This window comes from Protopterus annectens, chromosome 10.part0, assembly GCF_019279795.1.
Source record: "Protopterus annectens isolate FY-2018-M chromosome 10.part0, PAN1.0, whole genome shotgun sequence".
NCBI lineage: Eukaryota > Metazoa > Chordata > Ceratodontiformes > Protopteridae > Protopterus > Protopterus annectens.
The window spans coordinates 1,441,659,239-1,441,684,645 of NC_056744.1; the positions used below are offsets into that span (position 1 = coordinate 1,441,659,239).

At 38.8% G+C, this 25,407-nt stretch overlaps 1 protein-coding gene across 1 annotated transcript in view; it reads right to left on the reverse strand.

Annotated features, from left to right (window-relative positions):
* The window catches only part of STXBP3 (syntaxin binding protein 3), a 758,101-nt gene extending 732,925 nt beyond the window's left edge, over positions 1-25,176 (reverse strand). Inside the window, exon 1 of the mRNA XM_044086884.1 lies at positions 25,053-25,176. Coding sequence (XP_043942819.1) covers positions 25,053-25,098 — 46 coding nt within the window. The 5' untranslated portion in view covers positions 25,099-25,176. The remainder of the gene's footprint in view (positions 1-25,052) is intronic.
* Between the last annotated feature and the right edge of the window lie 231 nt (positions 25,177-25,407).

A 25,407-nucleotide genomic window follows, 5' to 3' on the forward strand; every position in this document is an offset into this window, starting at 1 on the left:
ATGATCATAGTGACAGAAATAATATGTGCAAGACCAAAATACTTTGTTGAAAAAGACTATACTCAATCTTTGATAGCCTCCACTCATACGTTCAGATCACCTAATATAATGAAATCATATTTTAGACTTGAAATAAATTACTAGAGAGGCTTTTTGTAACTGAAGCATGAAGCCAGCTGGAACAGTGAGCGATCAATCAGTTTATTCTTTTGTCTGCAGAAACCTGCGATAAAAACTACAGTCCTGAACAATATAAACCAAGGTTGTAGCAATGGAATTGAAATAACTACAACAAATCTTGTTATGTAAAAGAAATGTTGATAGTATTAAAGCTGTAACAAATCTTGTTATGTAAAAGAAATGTTGATAGTATTAAAGCTGTAACAAACTGTCACAATAATGGAGAAAAATTGCTGGTAAAAGACAAAAAAGCTTAATAGTTACAAAACAGTTCAAAAGGTAAAGGGAAGGGCAATTTTTTTTCCTAGAAGTAAAAGGAGAAGTCTATAAACTAATAATTTGTTAAAGTTAGAAAGAAAAAATAGCAAGAAATAACTTATCTTTCACAGAAAAGTCGATGAAGGCAACCAAGTCTGAACTCTAAAGTGGCAAACGGGATCGGAGGGATGTTAGGGGAGGTGCATTACTGATGGGGCAGAAGCTCAGCAGTTTGTTGGTGGCCACAAGCTAGAACAGCAGCAGAGTTCAGAGTATCTGATTCAAACCCATACACTGAGGAAGAATGAAAACTGACATCATCAGATACTTTTTTTTAAATGAAAGCAGTAACAAAAACTCAGCATTTACATGTGTGTAACTGGCACCTACAGCATGAAGAGCTTAGGACTACTTTTGGTGCAGTACGGAGTTTAGCAAAATGGGCATGTGCTTCTTGTTAGAACTCCTACTCATGAAGACATTCCACACTCAGAAATTGTTCCAGCAGTATACATGCTCCGATAGAAATAGTAAAGGGGCTGGAAGTGATAATGCTTACAGCATTTCAACCACACTTGCTCCTTAATGAACTGCAGCTTCCCTGTTGTAAACAGAGGTTAAAAGCTTTACTGCCAACTTATTTTTTCCGAAGCCATTGTTAGGGCTCAAACCACCATACAAAATGTAAAGACCGGTCAAAAGGTCTAGTTTCTCAGCTTCTCTAGTCTCCGCTTCTTCAGAATCGAAAAGTAAGAACAAAAACTGCATCCAAAGCTATGCCCGATCTGACCACACAGTTCTTCAGGACTTGAACCAAAGAAATAAATAAATTAATATGGAATGGTTTGCTGCTAACTACCTTTCTTTCAGAACATTGCTGGAGTTCAATATTCAAGAACCCTACAAAAGGTACAGGTATTCAAATTCTTTGGCTTCATCTTCATTATAAACACAAGAACAAGAAGAGCAACAAGAACAAGAGAGAGTGTGAAAGAGATCAGATCCAGCCAACTCAGATCCAATATCTCCAAGCTCTCCTCTGGAGCTTTAATCCTCCTTTCATCTTACAGGTTTGACTCCTATCATTGGATTCTAAGTTTTTTTCAGATCCAAAAGACATATTACGGTGCAGTGGTTTGCTTTGACGCCTCACAGCAACAGTTTCTCCAGTTCGATTCTCAGCTTAGGTGCCTTCTGTGCATGTCCTCCCTGCATTTGCGTGGGTTTCTTCCCACGTTACAAAGACATGCATTTGAACATTTCTCCCTGGGCCTTCATTGAAAACTGGATTGTTCCAAGTCGGACTTTCCCAGTAAACAAATGTTAAATAAAATAAAATATAAATAAAATCTTCAGACAGTAATTACAAATCCTAAGTCACCGAGGGCTCATTTTGGATCCTACGTACTCCTCAGATCCAACAGGTCTGCTGTTACTTCTCTATCAGATCCTAAGCCTTCAGAGCTGACAGACACAAGTCTTATTACAGAGACCTGGAATGATTCTGGTTCCAAGCTCTCCAGATCCAAAGCATTTTCAGCCTCCTTTGGATACTAAGCTTTAGGATATGACAGACAGACGATAAACTAGAACGACTTAGAATCCAAAGCCCTAGTGCTTCTGTGGGCCACAAGTCCTCCTCGGATCCGATAGGTCTGCTGTTATTTCTTCATTGGATCCTATGCCTTTGGATCTGACAGACAAATTTTATTCCACAGAATTTGAAAGATTTCAAATCCAAACTCTTGTGATGCTAAAACCTTTAGAACATCCTTCGGAGCCCAAGTCCTACTCGGATTTGACGGGCTTGGTTCGTGGTGATTAGTTCCATTCCTTCACATTCATTTTTTTTTCCAGGATATGAAATTTTCTGTGGCTCAAATCCAGATGGGGATCTTACCAATTCTACCCTCTTATGAATTTGTGACTGCATCTGTCAAGTCTAGTTTGCCCACTTTCCCTACCCAGCCAGTGGTACCCACCCTCAGAGAGGTTTGGAATCAGATAAAAATAAAATGTACTCTCATTCACTCTTTAGATACACCAGACCATTTGTAAGATACTCTCGGATCAGAGTTGGTCTGGAACACCAGATCTAAGAATTTTGGTTTTGTCCCAACTTTACCTTCCTTCTCTGAAAGATCTGTTTCTGAGTAATGGCAGGGGGGGGGGGTTCCCAGGTTGCGTCACTTTACTATTACATGGTACCCAGGACCTGTTTTACATTCTATCCACATGTACCACCTACACAGCTGTTCAATCCTCAGTAGTCTCTCTCAGGCTACCCTACTGACAATATCCTATTTGTACAAACTGCCTCGGAATCACCAATAAGTGTACGACCACTTCAAGTTGCGTATAAAAAGTTTATTACACCATAACAAGTAAAATCACATGAGTATTCACTCCAACAGGTTAAGCGCTTTCACCCACAACACATTGGGCTTCATCAGAACACATTAATAATACAAAAAACAGCTTTTATTTAAAAATTGGCGCCAAAAACTTTGACACTTTTAAAGCGATAGCTACTTAAATATCTGCACCGGCAAATCTGTCAAATCTGCCGTGTCCATGCATAAAAACAATCTGTGGGATATGACCTGACAATGAGTTATTACATTAATACATATATACCCCTGAATGCGCATTTATTTGTTTAACCCCTTTCTAAAACTAAAACATAAACGAGTTTGCTTATTTTGAGACTCTTTGTATGAATGTAAATATAGTACTGTAAAAACCTATTCTAAATACAAATAAGTCTAACTATATAACATAAATAAAATATAATATAGACATTAAAAAATGTAGTAATAATAATAATAATAAATGAAACATGGTTAAATCTAACCATCTCCAGAATGGGCTTACATGAAATGTGATCATTAAGACCTGGTAGGGTTGCTGCATCCAAGTATAATTGCCACCAAACTTCCTTAAAACTCAATAAGGTTTTATGATCACCTCCCCTAGGATCCATTTTAATAGTATCCAAAATGGCAAATTTAAATCGATGTGTGTCGCCCTTCTTTTCAATAGGTCTACATAAAGCGTTTGTAGTATCTTTCCTTCTGATATTATATAAATGGTCATAAATGCGTTTTTTTTAAATATCTCTGTCTTGCCTATGTAATAACTGGCACATGTACTACACTTTGCCATGTATATAAGCATTTTTGTGTTACAATTTCCTTGCTTAAATTTAACTAGCGTCTTAAATCCATTGTTCTTATTGGGTAAAAAAACTAGAGTATAATGGATTAAAAGCTGATAATGCATACTTGCTTAAGTGTATTAATACGAAAATAGTCCCAATGGGGTTGAGATTTTTCAAACAACCTATGGGCTTAATATTGACTGACAATGGTATTAGTGAATTTAAATCAAATTTTTTAATGAGTGCGGTTTTAATTTTATGAGATTGCTTATCAAACATAATGATGAGAAACTTTGTAAATTAGTACAGGATACTGAAAATTTAAATACTAAAATAACTAATGATGTTATTTTCAGAATGGGAAAGATTATATATCAAACAATTTCATATAGCCGAAAAATGGATACACAATATCTGTGATAGAAAGCATAAAATAAGAAATGTGGAACAATATCAGAAGGGTTCAGCTTATACTTGGTATAGCGATAAAAGGAAAGTATGGTAACAAGACACATAATAAAGGACAGACAGTAGGGAATTCCCAGGACAGTACATATTATTACAATACTGAATCAAATTTTCAGAAGGGCAAATCATTACAGGCACAATCATATTGAAACAGAGCTCAGCAGCAGTACTACCACTCAAATATAAGAACCAAACAGAAACAATGGTGGAAGAACAAAGAGTGGTAGCACACAGCACACACAACAGTAATATGCAAGACAATGATATTGTGGTCAAGGACAAAACATACACACAATAATTTTAAAATGTATAATTATTCAAGTTTATTAATACATCATGCACATTTTAATTTATTGGTTAAGGGTATGAAATACATATCAAATCCATGTTTAGATCTAGTTGATTGTTTATGTGAGTTCAAAAAATACATTAGAAAGATTAATTTAGCAATATTGTTTAAAGACAAACCCAAGACACACAAACAGTAATGGAAGCACTAATGTTGTGATAAAGAAAAATAGTACCTATGTCCCCCCCTAGTCACCCCATTGTGGATACATATGAGAAATACATTAGAAAGATTAATTTAGCAATATTGTTTAAAGACAAACCCAAGACACACAAACAGTAATGGAAACACTAATGGTGTGATAAAGAAAAATAGTACCTATACCCCCCCTAGTCACCCCATTGTGGATACATATGAGAAAATAGTGACGAGAGATGCATCAGATGTATAATTTCAAAAAAAAAAAAAAAAAAAAACAGATTTATAAGTAATTTGACAGAGGAGGAAGGGAAGACATTAAGAGATTTACAAAGGGATACCAATATTAGGGTGATGAAGCCGGACAAGGGGGGAGGGGTTGTTATATATGATGGCATAGAATATATTAAAAAGCTGTACGACATTCTTTACTTTTCAGGCAATTATGAACCCGTTTCCATTAACGAGATCAATATTGTTCATCACAGAATAGACTCATACATAGAAAAATTTTATATTGATGGCTGTATTACTAGTGAAATATATAATTATTTGAAAGTAAAATATCCTAGACTAGTTACCTTAGTGGGCATACCTAAAGTGCATAAAGATACATTAGATCCCCCATTTAGACCTATTGTATCAGGTAGTAAATCAAAGACATTTCCCATAGGAAAATTAATTGATACATGGTTAAAACATATTATAATTTGGTACCCCATATGGTGAAAGACTCATGGGAGTTTTTAAGCACATATCCTGTTGATGCATGGAAAGATGGAGTTATGTTTGTCACCATAGATGTGACCTCTTTTCATGCATCCCCAAACAAGCAGGGGTAGAAGCTTTTAGTAATAGCATCACTAATTACACCAATTTTAGTTGGGACGAAGTATGTCTAATTTTAGAATGTATGTCCATTGTGCTTGATAATAATTTTATTTATTTTGAGGGGGAGCACTTCAGGCAGACCAGGGGGGTAGCTATGGGAGCAGCTTGTGCTCCCATATTTGCCAACCTGGTCATGCTAGATATGGTACGATAATATGGAAACATTTCAAGCTTTTATATAATTTCTCAACAACAGTAGTGAATTTCTCAAATTGACACATTCATATAGTTATGAAGGCTTAGCATATCTTGACACATATATATCATCAGAAAGGAAGGTTGGAATCCAAAATACATCGGAAAAGTACTTTTTCCAATGATTATTTGGAATACGGTAGTTGTCATCCAGATAAAGTAAATATAACATTTTCAAGGGACAATGCATTCGTGCAGTACGTATGATGTCTGAATTTAACAACATGGTGGATGAAATTAAATTTATAATAGAGTCATTTCAACAAAGAGGTTACCCACAGTATATGATGCAAAATATAGAACAATATGTCACACAGGAATGGGGTATCAAATATAAGCCTTTATTAGGAGCTGGTGTAGTGATTAAACAGTGTCAAAATGTTGGACATTCTACCAATGACATTGTGACAGGTCAACATCATAGATCATTTATCATTCAGTATAATTTAGTAGCCAAGGATGTGATCAATATACTACACAAATATTGGTATCTGATATCAGGAGATTCCACATTATTAGACATTATGGGTATAAAACCTAGTTTTGTTTATAAAATGGGACGGAACATCAAGAGTTATTTAGAACAACACCCTGTAGGGGCAATGGTCATGAAGAAGGGATCTAAAACTCACACTACAAAATGTGGCACATGTAATCAATGCATGTATATATTGGACAAAGAAAAAAATATTTTGAACAATGGATTTAAGACACTTTAAGCAAGGAAATTGTAACACAAAAATGCTTATACACATGGCAAAATGTAGTACATGTGCCAGTTATTACATAGGCAAGACAGAGAGAGATGTTTTAAAAAACGCATTTATGACCATTTATACAATATCAGAAGGAAAGATACTACAAACGCTTTATATAGACATATTGAAAAGATGGGTGAGACAATTTAAATTTGTCATTTTGGATACTACTAAAATGGATCCTAGGGGAGGTGATCATAAAACATTATTGAGTTTTAAGGAAGTTTGGTGGCAATTATACTTGGATGCAGCAACCCTACCAGATCACATTTCATGCAAGCCCATTCTGGAGATGATGTAATAACTAAATATTCCAAGTATAAATATTACAAAGTCAGTTCAGATAAACCGGGTTAGATTTAACCATGTTTCATTTATTATCATTACATTTTATAATGTCTGTATTACATTTTATTTATATGTTATATAGTTAGACTTATTCGTATTTAGTATAGGTTTTTACAGTACTATATTACATTCATGCAAAGAGTCTCGAAATAAACAAACTCGTTTATGTTTTAGTTTTAGAAAGGGGCTAAACAAATGCACATTCAGGAGTAAATATGTACTAATCTAATAACTCACTGTCAGGTCATATCAAACAGATTGTTTTTATGCATGGACACGGCAGATTTGACAGATTTGCCGGTGCAGATATTTTAGTAGCTATTGCTTTTAAAAGTATCAAAGCTTTTAGCGCCAATTTTTAAATAAAAGCTGTTTTTTATATTATTAATGTGTTCTGATGAAGCCCAATGTGTTGTGGGTGAAAGCGCTTAACCTAAATAAAAGCTGTTTTTTATATTATTAATGTGTTCTGATGAAGCCCAATGTGTTGTGGGTGAAAGCGCTTAACCTTTTGGAGTGAATACTCATGCAATTTTACTAGATATGGTGTAATAAACTTTTTATACGCAACTTGAAGTGGTCGTACACTTATTGGTGATTCCGAGGCAAGTACATCTGTTGCTCATCATATTCAATATCCTATTTGTCCATGATGTTTATCTTGCATACTGCAGAAGGCATCTCTAGGGCTGCAGGAGGCCTAGGTATGTGTTACATGAAATCTTAGAGTCCCTTGCAGGACACACGCAAAGACAGTTTGTCCCAAGGCATAGGAGGGAGTAATAATAGATGAAATCCTCCCAGTGGCAGAGGACTCCCACAATTCCAAGAGTCGTGATACTACTTCTGTTAGACTCTGCCAGAGCTCCTGAAAGGAGACCTCGGTGTCCACCTCTACAGAAAGTTCAGAATCTCTTATCTCTATACCAGGAAGCACGGCTAATCATAACAAACGACGCTTCCTTGCAGAGAATCATTTGCTGAGATTATATCATTCCCTTTTTTCCCCCTTCCACCCCCATTACCCAAGAACCAGCTTAGAGTCATCCGAAGATGGATAGTTGCATAGCTTACAAATAGTACAAGCATACCTCTCAACTGTACAAATTTTCACAGAATGTTCAGATTTCTCTCTCATATTTTTGGTCTGTTCCAAATAAAACTTGTTATTTTCTGGCACATCACTGGGATGATCAGCGGACTGAAGTCACTAAATAATATGCTTTTGAGATTCAGAATTAAATCCTTCAGAAAATGTATTTTAAAACAAACCCTGTTAGTCTAGCAACCTTATAAGAGCAATACTTAAAATCCCGTTAGTCTAGCAACCTTATAAGAGCAATACTTAAAATATGTCCCTATTTTTGGGCCTTTGTCCCTCCCCGTTTTGTCAAGCTTTGTCCAGATTTTTTTGCACTAAGAGGTTGAGAGGTATGAGGACATTGCAAGTATCATACAGTAATTGGACAGGTAAAATCCTTGGTTACAGTCAGGGTGTCCCATAGGGCTCTGCCCTAGGCCCTTACTTATTTAGATTGTATCTTTCAGACCAAACTTTTTCACCAGAGGTGTTCTACAGTCTATATGCAGACGACTTGAAATTTGTAAACTGATTACATGTGTTACAGATACGGCATGTCTGCAAAAGAACTTGACTAAATTGACCATTTGGGCACAGGAGAATAACATGCTGATAAATACATCAAAAACTAAGCATATGAGATTTGGGAGCCAAATTGAAAGGTGAATATTTAATACAGAACACAGTGACAAAAACTGTAAACTCATTTAAGGACCTGGGTATATGGGTATATTCAGCTATGAGTTTTTCTAATCATATCAACCAATTGATTGACAGTTATAGAACTGTAGGTTGTATAAAAAGATTTGCAATGGCTAGGAAATCAAAAACGATGAAGTCATTGTTTGTTAATTATATTAGACCCAAACTTGAGTATGGAACAATACAGAAAAGAAAACAAGCATGAGTAAACTGGAAAGGAGTACAGGGGAAATATACCAAGGGCATCCATGGATGTGAAAATTTTAAATTAAGGGAGACTAAATTATCTGAACTTGTACAGTGTCTCTTACAGATATCCAAGAGGAGATCTTATTCAAGTATATAGGGCATTTAGAGACAACTACCTCTGGGAATGTCTGGGGTTATAAAAAAGTACTAGAGAATCAGACAACCTATGCAGAAGATTCTATAGGAATGAGAAGTGTACTAATTGGTTCTCCGACAGATGCATGGTACAGACTACCAAATGACATTAAAGCAAGTTTATTTTTAAGAACAGCCTGGACACTTATGGGAACAAGGGTTTTGGTATATTGGCAAGCTAGAAGGGCATTAATACCTGTGGCTTGAATATATTTGCATGCATCTGAAACTTCCCTCTAGATGAACAGATTTTATAACTGACTAAAGATTCTACTGGTGCCTAAACAAAATAAGATCCTGGTGATAGACTGTAACTCTCAGTGTGTCGAACTCCTCTATTTGGCACACTACATCTTAAGTATTCTTGGTTCAGTCTAATTTCCCCTTCTAAGAAGGGCATCTGGATGAGGTTGATTTGTTAGTACTATCGCATACAATGAAACAATAAATAGATGATCCAGGAAGTCGTTACAATTTAGGCTGGGAGCCAGTCATTACCAGTTCAGAGTCCAGCCTTTTGACCGGACCACAGCCCCCAGGGTGCTAACCAAGTGCATCTCAGTATTGGCATCTCACTTTAACTTTGCAAGGATCCAGCACATTTCCACTTTAGAACAATGGGCTCATTACTGCTCTGGCCAAGCTTCTACTGCTGCAAATTTGACATTAAGTCCACAATTTGGATACCCATCAATAACAAGCCACAATTCTAACCGACCTATATGTTAAGAGTTTATAGGAACAATTTTTCAACATTTTGTCTATCCTAGCATCTATACCCCTTTACGGAGTACAAACATTAGCTCAAAAAATATTTTTAGTAGTAGAATATCAGTAGGATTAATTCTGCAAGTTCTGGGGTCAATGGCAATAGTCCTACTTCCTTACCAAGAATAGATGCTACAAACACAATGATAAACTCTCTCAACCTATGTCAATAAAGATAACTTTTAGTTATCTTTCCAGGTGGATGCAGTCAAAACAGCTGTGCTAGCCTGTCATTTCTTCTTTCTCCTCCCACAGCCACAGTCACCATGGATGCTTCCCAGACTGGATGGAGTGGACAATTCCTGGGGAATACAGTCCAGGGCATTTGATCCCCAAAGGCCAACTTGCATATACTGAAGGTGTGGCAATGAGCAATTTTCTTCCAACCACTTTGTGACTATAGCCCGGTTTCTGAGAAAGTTCAACATGATAGCTGTCAACTTGAGCAGGTCCATCCTAATTCCTCACAGCTTGTGTCTCAGCAACAAAGGTGACTGTTCATTCATTCACTTACAAGGACAATTTTTCATTTTGTGCCCAGGAGTACAGACTTGAGGCAAATGAAACTGCATATTTAAATGGAAGAAACAGTTTTTGCAAACTAAATGAACAACAAGGTGGAAGAATATAACGTAATATGCATCTTAATAAAGATTACTTCAGAAAGCAGCCACGCTGAAGAATGCGCCATCCTCACTGTATCTTACTGACCTCGACTAAGATGGTTCCCCTTCCTTTGACTTCTTTTTTTCTGGACTCACTTTCAATTTTAGATCTGTCTACAGAACTTCTGTCTTACCTGACAAGGCATGATTCATCCGCACATCTATAGCCTAACAGTGACTGTGTTTTTTCTCATTACACTGCTAGCCAGGCAACATTTTTCTTTGTTGAGTAGAGCAGTATCAGGTAGAACCTTTGCCAGCTCAGATACATTCTGTCCTTGTATTTGTAGCCAGTTTATTTTAAGAGGGTGCTAGTTTATTGAATGTCTAACTTCTACTCACAACCTCTCTCAAATTTCTATGTAGATTTTCAGAATTCTTCTCTGACTTCATCTAAACTCTGCAAAGCATTTTTTAACAGTTTTCTCCTAGACCTCCTTACAAAGATCCCATACCACCCTGGGATATACACATGGACAGGGACACTTCACATACCAATGCTTCCTCCCTACTGGGACAGTGTCAGAATCCAGCACTAACCAACCAAATGAACCTACCTTTATGTTTTCCCAGACATTCCAAATAAATGCGAGTATATGCTGCGCTTACTAGATGTTTATAGATAATGGCATTTCTACTGCACAGAACTTAAAAAGACAGATCAATTCTTGGCTTCCTTGACATCACAAAATGGTCAAATTGGTCACAAATGTAATGATAATCAAGCAGTTGAAGGATTACATTTTGTCTCCACTAAATTGAATTTCCCCCCAACAAACTAATACACGCTCTTTCAACTACATCTATGACCACTTCCACTACACATGGAGCCTAGTTATGGGACAACTACTTGGTCAAATCCCAATAACTTTGTCATTCATTACAAATTGGAGCTGGTCTCAAGAAAAAGAGAGGCCTTTGCCTCAGGAATATCCTTCATTAAAATCCTTCCAGGAATTTAGATAGCTGGGAACTGTCCCATACACTGAGGAAGAATGAAAATTAGAATGAAAATTAGCAACATTGGATAAAGAAGTTACATACTTGGCATAATGTTCCATCTGTGTTGTCCATTTTCAGAACTGGACAATACAGATGGAACATAAGTACATAACTTCTTTTTTCTATACACCTCTATTAGTGCTCCATATGACTACATATTGCCAGATAGTTGCATAGGTTCATAGGTAGGTACTAGGCTATCGGCCCTAGGGCACATACAAGCCTAGCCAAAAAATGTACCCTGGCTTTCGCCACCCAAGAAAATTATTTTCCTGTGCCCCTGTCGAGCAGAAAACATGAAAGCATCCACCTACTTCCTAAACCTCTTGCCCTGATGAGAGCTGTGGTCATGACATGTTGAACAAGAAGACTGCACTTCGTGTGGCATTCCTAGGCAAAATGAGCGATACAAGCTATTCAGCATCCTATGATCTGCTCTGCAGTGTCCTCAAAGTGGACCATGTCCGATACACATCTCATGAGGTACCCGGGGTGGGGAGCACCCTTGCTAGGTGTCTCAACCAAACTTCATGTGGCAGCTTTACTCAAAGATCCTCCCAGACCGCTATGCCCCTCAACTCAGCCATGAAGAGTAAAGCTAGCATGCAAGGGAAGCTCATTTCTACTCTTTCTATTCATAGCCTTATCCATATGGTCACCACACAAAGTGAACGGAGGTACCCGGGGTGGGGAGCACCCTTGCTAGGTGTCTCAACCAAACTTCATGTGGCAGCTTTACTCAAAGATCCTCCCAGACCGCTATGCCCCTCAACTCAGCCATGAAGAGTAAAGCTAGCATGCAAGGGAAGCTCATTTCTACCCTTTCTATTCATAGCCTCATCCATATGGTCACCACACAAAGTGAACGGAGGTACCCGGGGTGGGGAGCATCCTTGCTAGGTGTCTCAACCAAACTTCAAAGATCCTCCCAGACCGCTATGCCCCTCAACTCAGCCATGAAGAGTAAAGCTAGCATGCAAGGGAAGCTCATTTCTACTCTTTCTATTCATAGCCTCATCCATATGGTCACCACACAAAGTGAACAGAGGAAGACGGAAGCATAAAGTAACACACAAACTGAGAGAGCCATCCTAATTCATCATCAGAAAACAGCACAACACCTGCAGTAGTGAGACTGCTGCACCCATTCAGTCATTAATTTCCTGACCCATCCCCCAAAAGCCTCACTTGTGAATGATGCCCACAATATACCTACACTCCAGCACTCAAGGCAGCATCTCCTCTCAGACAGCAATCCACTCTTTCAACAGAAACAACCTCTGATCTGAAGTTCTTAGTGATTCAGCAGCAAATCACTAAGTGTGTGGTGAAGATCATAGTCACAGGAGACCAAAAGAACATTGTACAAACTGGATATACCTCAGACCTTGACTGGCTTTGATATTACAGCCATAAAAATCATTAGCATGAAGGAGACAAGCTACATCCTTAGGGGAATCCTACACTCACTTCAAACATATTAATTTTAATACTGAGAATGTGGAACAACTCACACAGTCCACAAACACAGGGACCAAAAACCAAGCAAGAGAGGACCTGGGACCCAATAGTGCAGAAGCAGCACTCAAGATGCTGCAGGGCATCGGTCACATGCCCTCTTCAGTACTGCAAAACCCATGAAGAGCATAACTGGTCTAACAGTCATGACAAGGAAAAACAGCTCATCCACCTTTTGACAGTCGGGATGGGAGTTTGTACTGTTCTTCCCAAATCAGCTTCATTATTAGATGGCCTGTCCTTTTTGGACCAGTACACAGGCTTTTCCAAGGAGGGCAATTAGTACGACTCCTCCACACTTGGGGCACCACTGCACAACATAACATTCCCACAACTTAAATGGAGTTATGAAAACTGTTAGAAACTGCAAATGGCTTACCACTTGAAACTTACTACCCTCTCTCACTTTTTGCAGAACTGTGACTTTTACAACTGCATCCAGAATCACATTTATTGGCCAAGTATCCACACATACAAAGAATTTCACTCTGGTTTTGATGACTCTCCACAGTATAAGTTACATAATCAACTTACAACTGTTAAATCATACACCCGAGATAAACAAGACAGAAAATGTAAATATACATACAAGTGCAACTCAGTGCGAGAAATGCTGAAATAAACACTGAAAGACAAGTATTAACAACATGCAATCAACTGAACTTTGCAATAACTGAATGTGTGGCTTGTCCTTCCGCAGTTTTGATACTAAATACTCCACTGTGAATAAATGAAACGATAATAACCTTAATCATAGGACTGTGCATTTATATGGCATACCTATGGTGTCTGATACTTCATAAACATGAGGTCAAGGATTTTCATCACTCTACACTATGAATTATTTTTATTAACAATAAAGCATTTCTCTCTGAGAAGCAAACTCACTGCATCATTCAAGAGATCCTTCTCCCACAGACAAGCAAGGTACTGTTCACCTCTACAAAATGGCAAAACATATGTCCAGTTTAGCTCATTCTACACCTAGCAGCATCAATCTGCTGGATTTCACACACAACAGCAAACCTACATCACCATACATCACCAACCATTTTGTCTGTCTTTAATTCACTGAACTAGGTTTTATCTTGCAAGTTGATCAAATGTCAGTAGTCCACTACAGTAAATTGACAAGAATGTTACATTTTCATACACATGCTGCAGGCAATGTCTCTGCATCCGGTTTAATTTCATACGTGGCTAAATATATTATATTTACTATTCAGAAAGCATGCAGCAGAAACTGCATTTCCACGAAAAAAAAAAAAAAGTGCAAATGATACAGTGACTAAAATTTCAAGGCACCAGACTGTTTACCAGACCAAAGGCACAGTCATGACTGCACAGTAACAAAATTAGTACAAATAAACTGCTACGCAACAGCAATAAGACAGTCCACGGCTGTGTGCTGTTGTGCAATAACATTAGTACAAGGCGGCCAACTGCATTAGCGTTGTGCTCTGATAAATCCCAAAAGTGGAACAGCTAGACCAGTTTTCCTCAACCAGGTACAGGTTATGTTGGGAATTACTCACAACATGCTGTTTAGCCCCAGTGCTACTCACAACATGCTGTTTAGCCCCAGTGCTAAGCCACTGCGGTAAATATCCAGTAGTGTCGTGTAAATTCGACAACTTATTTTTCCCTTCTTTTATAGTTCATCTCTAGTTCTTCTTCAGTAAACTACAAACATATAGGTTCAATATATGATAACTTTATTTATTTTTTTACATTGGGCCTGCTTTCACATTTCACCTTTGCAGTAGTCTTTTACTCCTGCACGCTTAAACTAATATTACCATATAATGCCAAGGTCAGAAAACTGAAGGTTATCAAAGCAGTTAAGTTTTAAACTATTAACCGGAAAGGACTCCAAGAATAGCAGCATAGTCGTAGTAACAGAAAACAGACTATATACTGTACAACAAACTCCTCCCACCCCCACCATCGCAGGTTCCACTTAGTAAGCCAATAACTAATTGCATTATATTTTAAATTATTGGTTTTTATGTTTACTTAATTGTAAGAGCCTTGTAGACAGTTTTGTACTGTTGAGACAGTCAAGGTTGCACACTAACTGCCAAGCAAGGAAAGGGAAGGGAAAAAAGATGTCTGCCATGTACTTTTTCTGTCAACATCAGTGTTTGTTTTTTTTTTGAACAACATCAACAGCCTTGCTCACTGCTCTCTACATCAGTACTGTACACCTGCAAGGCTTCACTCTCCCCTCATTTCTCCTTTTCCATACAGATAAGTGGGGGAATGCCTGACTGTGTTAGTGATACCGCTCAGCAGAAACATTTTTCAAGCTGTGAATAGAAGTTCATTTGAAATATTTGCTTTAGCACTAAACGACCCAGCATTAAACAACTTACACAATTCTAAAATTCCAAATCCCTTTACCATTAACTAACTGGGTAGACCCAGACAGTCGAAGCAGCCTGTGGTATATGTACCTTTTGTTCTTGCATTGCTTTGCATTACTTTTCTCTATATGCTCCATTTTCAGCCTTGTGCCCTCTCAAGCCTTGGTTTTAAACCTCTCATTAGACGTATGCTACCTATTACAAACACTTGAAACAAGACTAACAGCGAATAAGATAAGCAAGTATAAATTCTATTACAAATGGTAAATACCACACAAATAAAATGTTTTAATTTGCATGTTTTTTTAGCATTTGATTTGCTCAGTTTGAATTTTGATTTCCAAACTCTGGGCCAAGTCAGAAAATGGTCACTTTGAATTAGTGTTCTACCATAGTCGACAGACACGCACATTTGCCTTTTTTTCTGTGAACTAGTATGTGATTTACTCAATGAAAAATGGCCACTTTAGCACTCACAAAATTGCAAATTTGCTGCCATTGTAAAATACAACAATATGCTATGCAATACAAAAACAGCTAACAAGCTACACACCCTGTGAGGACAACACATAACATCAGTGACTTTAGCTCAGCCACAGAAATGTATTATTAGAAATTATTGAAACAATAACAGCAAAACGGCATTCACTGTCAACATGCCAATTTATTAATAGTTTCTAGAAGGTCATTTGACTTTGCTTCTTACTTTAACTCGCATCTAAGGTGTGATTACACAAGCAATAACACCGAACAGGGTATGAGTTATTTCCCCAACAACATGCACCCTGTTGGGCAATATTGCGGTTAGAGAATTGGCTGTCTATAAAACTGTGTTTTAGTAACTTTTTTATTACTATATTTTATACATTTTTCATGTAAAAATGTAAAATTCTTCCTCCACCTAATGTTTCAAACTTGCTGTATACATTTTAATGGTGGTGGAGGAAGCATTTTACATCCAAAATAGAAGACTTAAATAATAGCCGGATATTTACTTTATTTTTTTGGTCCCTTACTCCTATTGTTGCCAGTCACTGGAATCTGAGGTTACTAAATAATGGCATACAATTTCTTCAGAAAAATTCATGCTAACACAAATCCTTTTATTTAAGCAAGTTGGTAATTTTATAGGAGCAATAATTAAAATCTGTTCTTATTTTTGAGCCATTGTTCCCTCTTTATTTTAGGCTTCATTCAGATTTCCTCAGCTGAAAGGTGCAGATCTATGCAATCCTCTTTACTGTCGATCTCACTCGCACAGCCACACATCTTTTTCAGAAAATGCATGCTAATACAAATTCTAATGTTCAAGTAAAATAAATTCCTATTTTGAGCTGCTGTCCCCCATTTTTTTTAGGTTTAGCCGGATATCTTGAGCTAAGAGTCAACAAGAGGCACACAAACTTCTTAATTGATGCCAGGAATCACCACACACACACACACACACACACACACACACACACACACACACACACACACACACACACACACCTCCTTTCCTGCATACATTCACTCATACATGCAGATAGAAAAACACACACATGCACTAAATAAAACCGAAAAAAAAGTCTGTGCAAGACAACTGCTCAAACCAATCTCTCACTCTCATACATGCACAGACTCAAACACACAAACACCAAACACACGCATACACTTTTCTTATTTTACACTCGCTAAACAGCGAAAGCTCTGCTTAGCTAGTATGGTGGCAGTTAGTTCTGGATATGCTGCCATAAAGCAGCGGACTCATTTTTCCTAGGGCATTACCTGTAAATTAACACCCTGCTGGAGAACGTTCGGCCTCCTATTAGGGTGTGATCTAGAGGTCGTCCATTCTCTATTACATCATAACACGCACCATGATGAAGTGGTATGTACAGGAAAATCCTTGATCTAAAGTCAGTATTAGGAGAAAATATTAACTGACACTTCTGGAAATGCGCTAATCATGTTAATAAATGTGCTGATCCAAGTACAAGGTCATGCAATTATTAAACTGCTCTGTGTTACTCGATAATGATAATGCGTCAGTTTTTTGGATTCAATCAGCCCATGGACAATACAATGTCCATGAACGCTTACCCTGATAACAAAACTACACGATTAAAATATGGGTTCATGGGCAAGTACTAGGCTAGCTGCCCTTTGCAGGCCATATTAAGCCTAGCTAATTTCCGTTTTTGTGCTCAAAATAACCTATCCCATTTGGCTAGAAATTGGCCTTACCCATCCCATGGTCGATGATCATAAATTACCCCTAATAAGAATGAGTGGCATTCAAACTGAGATTTCATACACCCTTCACATTTTCCACCTCTACGCTAATATGGGAAGGGACACATTGACTTGCAGAGAACCCTGCTAAGAATACCACCCAAAATACTGCATATTTAATGCATTTGCTAAAAGCATAAAGAATGCTGAAGGAGGCTTTGCAGTTTTGTTTATACAGTGTACACCATTTTCAACAGAAAAACTATTACTCATACATTTTCTGAAACAAAGAATGGCCACTTTAAGAAAATGAATACCTCCTTGATATTACTGCCCTTAGTTATAATTAAGTTAGGCTATGGTGTTTGTGGCTGACAGTGGTCACCTAGCTGTCAAATATAGCAGCCAACACTAAGAATATGGCAAGTTAACAGGCTATGACAGAAAAATGTATGTCATGTAAACAAAGTAGCAAGAAGTAACCAGTGTCACATAACATTCATAATGAACTATTTACATGATACAGCAAATAAGTGCAACAATGACTTAATACCTACTACAGCACAACATATCAGTTTAATTGCCCCGTGTTTTCTCTAGGTTAAAATCTTTAACCATAATAATCAATACAAAAAAAAACACACAGAAGGATTAAGAACAGAGGGCTGCATTTTTCAAGTACGTTGCTTTAGCAATTACGTACTTACTAGGTGCAAGAGCTTCTTTTTGAGGTCTTCATTAACATGGTAGGCATAATTCTAAACCTGTTAGCACAAGAATTCTGCACAAAGCCAAAACAATAATGGGGAGCCTAAAATCAGGGAGATTTTTTAAATATTACTCTTATAAACTTAGAAAGTTGTTAGAACAACAGATTTTGCACTAACATGCATATTATGAAGAATATGAAATCTGAAACTCAAATGTCTATCAATATTTAGTGACTTAAGTCCTCAATGACTTATCAGCAAGCCACAAACATGATGAAGAAACCAAAGAAGGCAAAAATATGGACTGGACAGCCGATAGGTAACGTGCCAAGATGATGCAGTATTTAATGGTTGTATTACAGTAGAAGCTCCTCTTATTATTTATCTAGTCTACAACTGTTAACCAGAAAATTGAAATCATTTGCCACCCAGAATGATCAAAGTACAAACATAAAATGATTGACTTCAACAATTGGCTAAATTTCTGGTGTCATTCTACGGGGATCCAGTATGTCTGCTTCAGATGACAGACAGACCTTAATGCTTTGCCAGAGATGGCCTGCATCAGTCACCCCTGAGTTTCCGGGTACTGGCTAAGGCTCTTGCCACCCCTGTTGTGCCTTTTTTAGGCAGTGTTCCAAAGACAAAATTACCACAACAGCAGCTATAAATAAATGCAATCTAAGGTCATGCCGCTAGAAGTCTACATCTCAAGATGCACTCGCTCGAAGTACTCCTCAAAATGGAGAACATCGACATTTGTGCTGTAATGGAGACCTGGTTTAAAGCTGCAGAAAGCACCCCTGCATTACCAGGCTATAACTCATTCCAAACATTTCGTCTCCAGAACATAGACCGAAGCTCCAAAGGTGGTGGTGTCTCCATATTCATAAAAAATATGCACACATCCAGACTAGTATAATGCATCTGAGATGCTCCACGTACAACACTGACGGCAATTCAGGTCGCAGCCTGCTATAGGTCCCCAACCATGTCCCAAGACTCTCACTCCACATTCCTAAGCACCCTGGAAACTATTAAGATCCAGACCAACACTCTCATACTAGGTGACTTGAACTACCCCTCCAACTGGGAAAACTACTAATGCACTGGCCCAATGCTTCCTGCAATTCATCAATTCCAATGCCCTGGACCAGCTCCTTCTTACCCCCACTAGAGAAAGTAATATCCTTGATCTGGTTATTACTAACATGGGCAACCATTGCTCTACACCAATAGTCAATTCCTCCCTGGTTAGATCCAACCACAAATCAATCACCATGGAAATCCACATCTCACCCACACCCCGCAAAAGGTATCCCCTATGAAAAACTTCTCCAAAGCTGACTTTGGACTCCTAAAAACAGAGGTGGCTGACTTCACGGCACCCATGCTAATGGAAAATAGATGCACGACTGCCAAATCATACACCAATGCACTGTACGAACATGTACATAAATGCAGGGAACTAGCCATATACAACAGAACCAAGACGCTCTCCTCCAAAAAAAAAAAAAGGAAGCCAAACTGGTGGTCCCCTGCCATTAATAAATTCTACAACAGAAGAAACTGTTGCAAAAAAGTCCCAAGACTGGAAAAATTCCCTTAGTACTCTCAACAAAAAGTTGAGATCCCTCATCAAACCTCCAAAGCCAGCTATGAAGGCAGAATTGCAGCAGACACTAAAAACAACCACAAAGCCTTCTATAGTTATATCAAAAAACTCCACAGCAATACCCAGATTTCCTCTGAGTTACGGCACAATGGTATCTCCTATACTGAGCCAACTGTTACTGCCAACATACTGGCCCAACAAGATTCAGTGCCAACTTTACACCCCCACCAAGGGCCAATCTCAATACCAGAAGAATGTGAGGCACTGTCCAAGGCCAAGAATACAGCTTCCATGGGACCCAACAATATCCCTGGCTGTGTTCTATATGAATTACAAAGTGAACTGGCACCACATCTGTGTGCCCTGTTCACTCACAGCCTCACCTCAGACTTTGTCCCTTCCAAATGGCCCACTGCTACAGTCATACCTCTCCATAAAGAAGGAGCGACTACAGACCCAGGAAATTATCATCCCATTAACCCAATGAATCTGTATGTAAGGCTATGGAGCACATCATCATGGACCTAATTAAAAAGGATATAGGGACTCTAAACTCTAGATCCTATACAATTTGGTTTTGTGAAAGGTAGATCATGCCTGCTCAATCTGGCTGACTTCTTTGAGTCAGTCACCAGAGCTGTGGATGAGGGTAAGGCAATTCATACAACCTACCTCAATCTGGCCAAGGCCTATGATACCATTCCTCACTCAGGAATTATTGATAAACTCACCAAACGAGGCATCAACCCCTATATCGTTAAGTGGGTTGCAAATTGTCTCACAGGCAGAACCCACAGTGTGAAAGTAGTGGACTCCATCAGACTGCTGACCAGTCAGGAGTGGAATCCCAGATCGGTCCTGGGTCCTCTCCTGTTTGGCAATTACTACTCAGAAGTCCAGGCCAACACGGAGGGACTCTGGCTGACCACGTTCACAGACGACTGCAAGACGGGAGCCATTAACTCCCCAAGTAATGGAGACATCCTACGGAAAGGCCTCACTGAGACCAATGACTGGTGCCAAAACCATGGCTTTAGGCTTAATGTCAAAAATGCATAGTCATCCCCTTTGGGAAATCTCAGTTCCCACCAATTATCACACTGGTGGGAGCCCACTGAACAAGTTATGAGAGACCTGGGGACAAAGGCTGACAGCAACCTCTCCGACCACCACATTGCCACTGTGGTCAGAAAGTCCTATGTGGCACAACTCATTACCAAGGGTTTTACATCCAGGAAGAAAGAGGTCATTTCTAGTCCTATGTGGCACAACTCATTACCAAGGGTTTTACATCCAGGAAGAAAGAGGTCATTTCTCTCTACTCTTCCCTCATTAGATCGATCAGAGTATAATGCTCCATTTGGCATGTACCTCACTAGACACCTGCAACAGCTGGGGAGGCCACAAAAGTACCTCACAAAGAGTATCCTAGGTCTTAAACACATGTCCTACATGGACAGACTCAAAATAATCCAGTTATTCTCGGTCTCATATCATCTACAAAGAGGCAATCTCTGCTTGACTTACAAAGCCATGTCTGACCCAGCTCTGTTAGAAATTATGCATCTAAAGAAATCCCAATCCCTCCGCACCACACGCTTCAGAGACCTCAACCTCATTACCACAATCAATAGAACATGCTGCAGAGACAGGTTCACAATCCAGAGACTGCCCATGCTCTGGAATAGACCTCCTATACATGTCAAGTAGAGCACCTCACCTCAAGAGAAATCCTGATGAGAGGATGGGATATAGAAAACTCACCTCGAGGATCACTCGAGTGGCTCTGCTTGACAGAGGCACTGGGAACCGACATTGGGCGGCACAATGCCAGGGCACTTCTATGGGCTAGGCTTGCAAAGGCTACAGGGCCATTAGCCTAGTACAGACCTATGAACCTATAACCAAAGTAATGCAAAGTGCATCATGGGAAATACCAAGCTCAACAATTTATTTTATGCAGTAACATACCTTTTCCACTATGTAGTTGATGGCACCTCAGCACAAGGAATCTGGGCAAAAGCAAAAGATATGGGGGGAGAGGGGGCAAACAGAGACAAATTTTACTTACTGCTCTTATAAATTTTGAAGGTTGCCAAAATAATATGTTTTGCATTAGCATGCTTTTCCTGAAGGGTATGAAGTCTGAAACTCAGCGTCTGTCATTATTTAGTGTTCTGAAACTCAGTGTCTGTCATTATTTAGTGTACTCAATCCTCAGTGATTTTCCAGAAAACCACAAAAAGTACATTTGCGAAAATGTGGACATTTGAGAAGTATGCATTTAATTCAGTGAACAGCTAAGTATTAACTACTGCCAGAGACAAAACCAGAGATAAACAAAGACATTGGTAATCTCCATGACTTCTCTGAAGCAGTCACCAAAGCTGAAGATGAGGGTAAAGTGGTTCACACAGCCTATCTAGATCTCACCAAGGCTTTCAACACCGTCCACCGCTCTGGAATTATAAACTCACTAAACTAGGTATAAATCCCTATGTCACAAGATGGGTTGCCAACTGGCTCACTGACAGAACCCACACTGTGAAAGTAGCAGACTCCAAATGCGACTTTACCAGTGACAAGTGGAGTACCACCGGCTTCAGTCCTGGGTCCTCCCCTGTTTGGTATCTACTTCTCTGAAGTACAGGCTAAAACAGAAGGTCTTTGGCTAATGAAGTTCGCAGATGACTGCAAACTAGGAGCCATAATCAAAACTCTTAATGATGTGGACATCCTACGAAAGGGCTTCACTGAGACAGATGCCTGGTGTCAAAGCCATGGCCTCAAGCTCAATGCCAAAAACTGCATTGTCATCCCTATTGGTAAAAACTCTGTACCCATGAACTACCACATAGACAGTAGTCTACAAAAGTGTGATGAGACCTTGGGACACAGGTGGACAGTCTTTCCTCTAATAATCACATCACAGTAGTCAGGAAATCCTTCTACGTGGCACACCTATCACAAAAGGTTTCTCATCCAGGAAAAAAAAAAAAAAAAAAAAAAGAGAGATAATTGTTCCCTCTACTCATCACTCATTAGACCCATTATAGAGTACAATGCCCCTTTTGGTATGTACCTCACAAGACATCTACAACAACTGGAAAGGCTACAGAAATACCTTACAAAGAAGATTACCAGCCTCAAACAGATGCCCTATGCAGACCATCTCAAAAAACTCCTGTTTTACTCTGTCGCATATCACCTACTCAGAGGCGATCTCTGCCTAACATACAAAGCTATGTCAAACCCAGAGCTGTTGGACATGCTCCACTTAAAGAAATCCCAATCCCTCCGAGCGACACGCTCTAGGGACCTAAACCTTGTCACCACAATAAACAGAACACGCTGGACAGATATATTCCTGTCCCAGAGACTTCCAATACTCTGGAACAAACTACCTATCTATATCAAATAAAGCTCCTCATTAGCATTCAAGATAAATCTTGATGATTGGATGGGAAATAGGAAATTCACCCCGGGGATCACTTATGTGGCTCTGCTTGACAGGGGCACAGGAAATTAATTTTCTTGGCTAGCGAAAGCCAGGGTACCTTTTTGGCTAGGCTTATATTGGCCCTAGGGCCAATAGCCTAGTACCTACCTATGAGAGGGATAAGTCTGTAACCTGCGGCAGTCCGGTAAACAATTCGATCGTGTGCAGCGTTTTCAAAAAAGTCAACTTAACAGCACAGCTCACATTGTTACAACTGACAGCACGTTTAAAAGGCAAATCTAAATCAGTAGCTCTCAACCAATGACGGACACTTAAAATATTAGGTCTATTAATGTGAGACACTGATGGAACAAAATAATGCGAATAGACAGTTCCCGAAGTAAAAGGAGGTCTATAACTCTAATTATTAACATTTATTAAGTATAATTCACTACCACATACCCTCCAAAAGTCACCAATTTTAGGAGTTATTAAGAGGGACAGAACAAAAATTTGAGTCAAAAATCACGGACAGCTGTGAGATATGTCTAGATCCTTTATAGCAATAGGGTTACCACCTGTTACACTTTGCGAGGGACAGTTCCTCTTTGGGCGGTTGTGTCATGACCAAATATATTAAACGTGGCAAATGTCCTGAGATTGTAGGACATAATTATGTTCCATATGTAATGTAATAGTTGCATACAATAGTTCTTTCTGTATCTAAAATACCTACATGTTACAAGAAACAGGATGAGCAACTAAACTGCTACAAGAATAAGCTTATATTTAGGCAAGAAAGGAAAGTTCTATCACTTGTACTGACCGTGGGTTTATGTCGACCTGTAAAATCTGATGTGTGCCCCGAAAATGTCCCACTATGGCCATATGAAAAGGTGGCAACCCTATATTGCACACCAAAAGCATTTGAATATAGGGATTGCAAATATTACGCTTGACAGCCGAAAGGGCGTGCCATTACCGGTACCGCCTCCTTAGGTCGTCGGGGAAACTTTCTAACTACTGCGAAGATAGTAGCCAGGGTGGGCGTGCTGTACGTCAGTACCGCCTCCTCGAGAATGTAATGGGCAGGTTTCAAAGAAATATGCTCTGTAGGTTAAGTTTATAATTTCCGTAAGAGCTTCACCAGCATCTAACGGGCCAAACAGACGAAAGAAAGAGGCTGACCCAAGTTCCAGTTGCTCTCCAATTTAATCCATGGGTGGGAAGCCCCAACCTGTTTACACTATTTCCTTTACAATGGAAAAAGAATGATCGCTTCATTTGTCCTTTCGTTTTCGTCTTGCTCTACGCATATGACAGCTTTCCTGAACTCTAGAGTCCAGAAGACTTGTTTACTGTAAGCTGCACATCCTTGGACATAGTAAAACTGAAGTTGAATTAAACTATGTAACTATTCAGAAAGTTCACAAAGTCGCGTTCGAGGACGTTTTAACTGAAGACGTTCCGAAGATGAGTTCTCCCAACGCTCAACCTGTTTGCTCCACAGCAAGACCTTTCCTTATATGAAAAAGGCAACATTTAGTGAGGAAAAAGAAAACCTTACCTTAAAATATCAATGTCCCAAATGCAAACTGACAAAAATAAAAAAAATAATTATTACACAACGTAAGCTAAATGCTGACTGTCTACTGAAATTCCAAACCAAACGTATCCCTTCAGCCAGGTTTGTAACATTTACTGTGAAATGAAACTAAATTTCCGTATTATGCCCTATAACATAAGATGCTTATAAAAAGTTAATATAACATTCAGTATCCATATCCCTGCAACAATACTAACGGACACAGTAGTAGAAAATTTGTGTTTGAGTTTTACATACTTTCCCAAACCTTTTTCTTCAACCCAAAACTGAAGCTCGGTGCCATTTTGTCTCAGCTACGCAGAACTCCACGCCCTTTGATGTCACAAGCAATAGACACACCTCTTTTCAGAACGAGTGAGTGCAACAGCTTTTTGTGTGCTTTGGTATGAGTGTTTTTCTTACATTACAGTATTTATCCTTTAGAAATATAACATAATGAATATATAAATCTGTGGGTACCAGTCATTTTGAAGGGCATTGTCTGATTGGATTATTATGTTGCATAAAAAACATGAAAAAGTTGCTTTAAGGACAAGTTCTGTTTTAATTTATTTCCATTTGGGCGTTATTGTAAAACAGTACCCCCCCATAC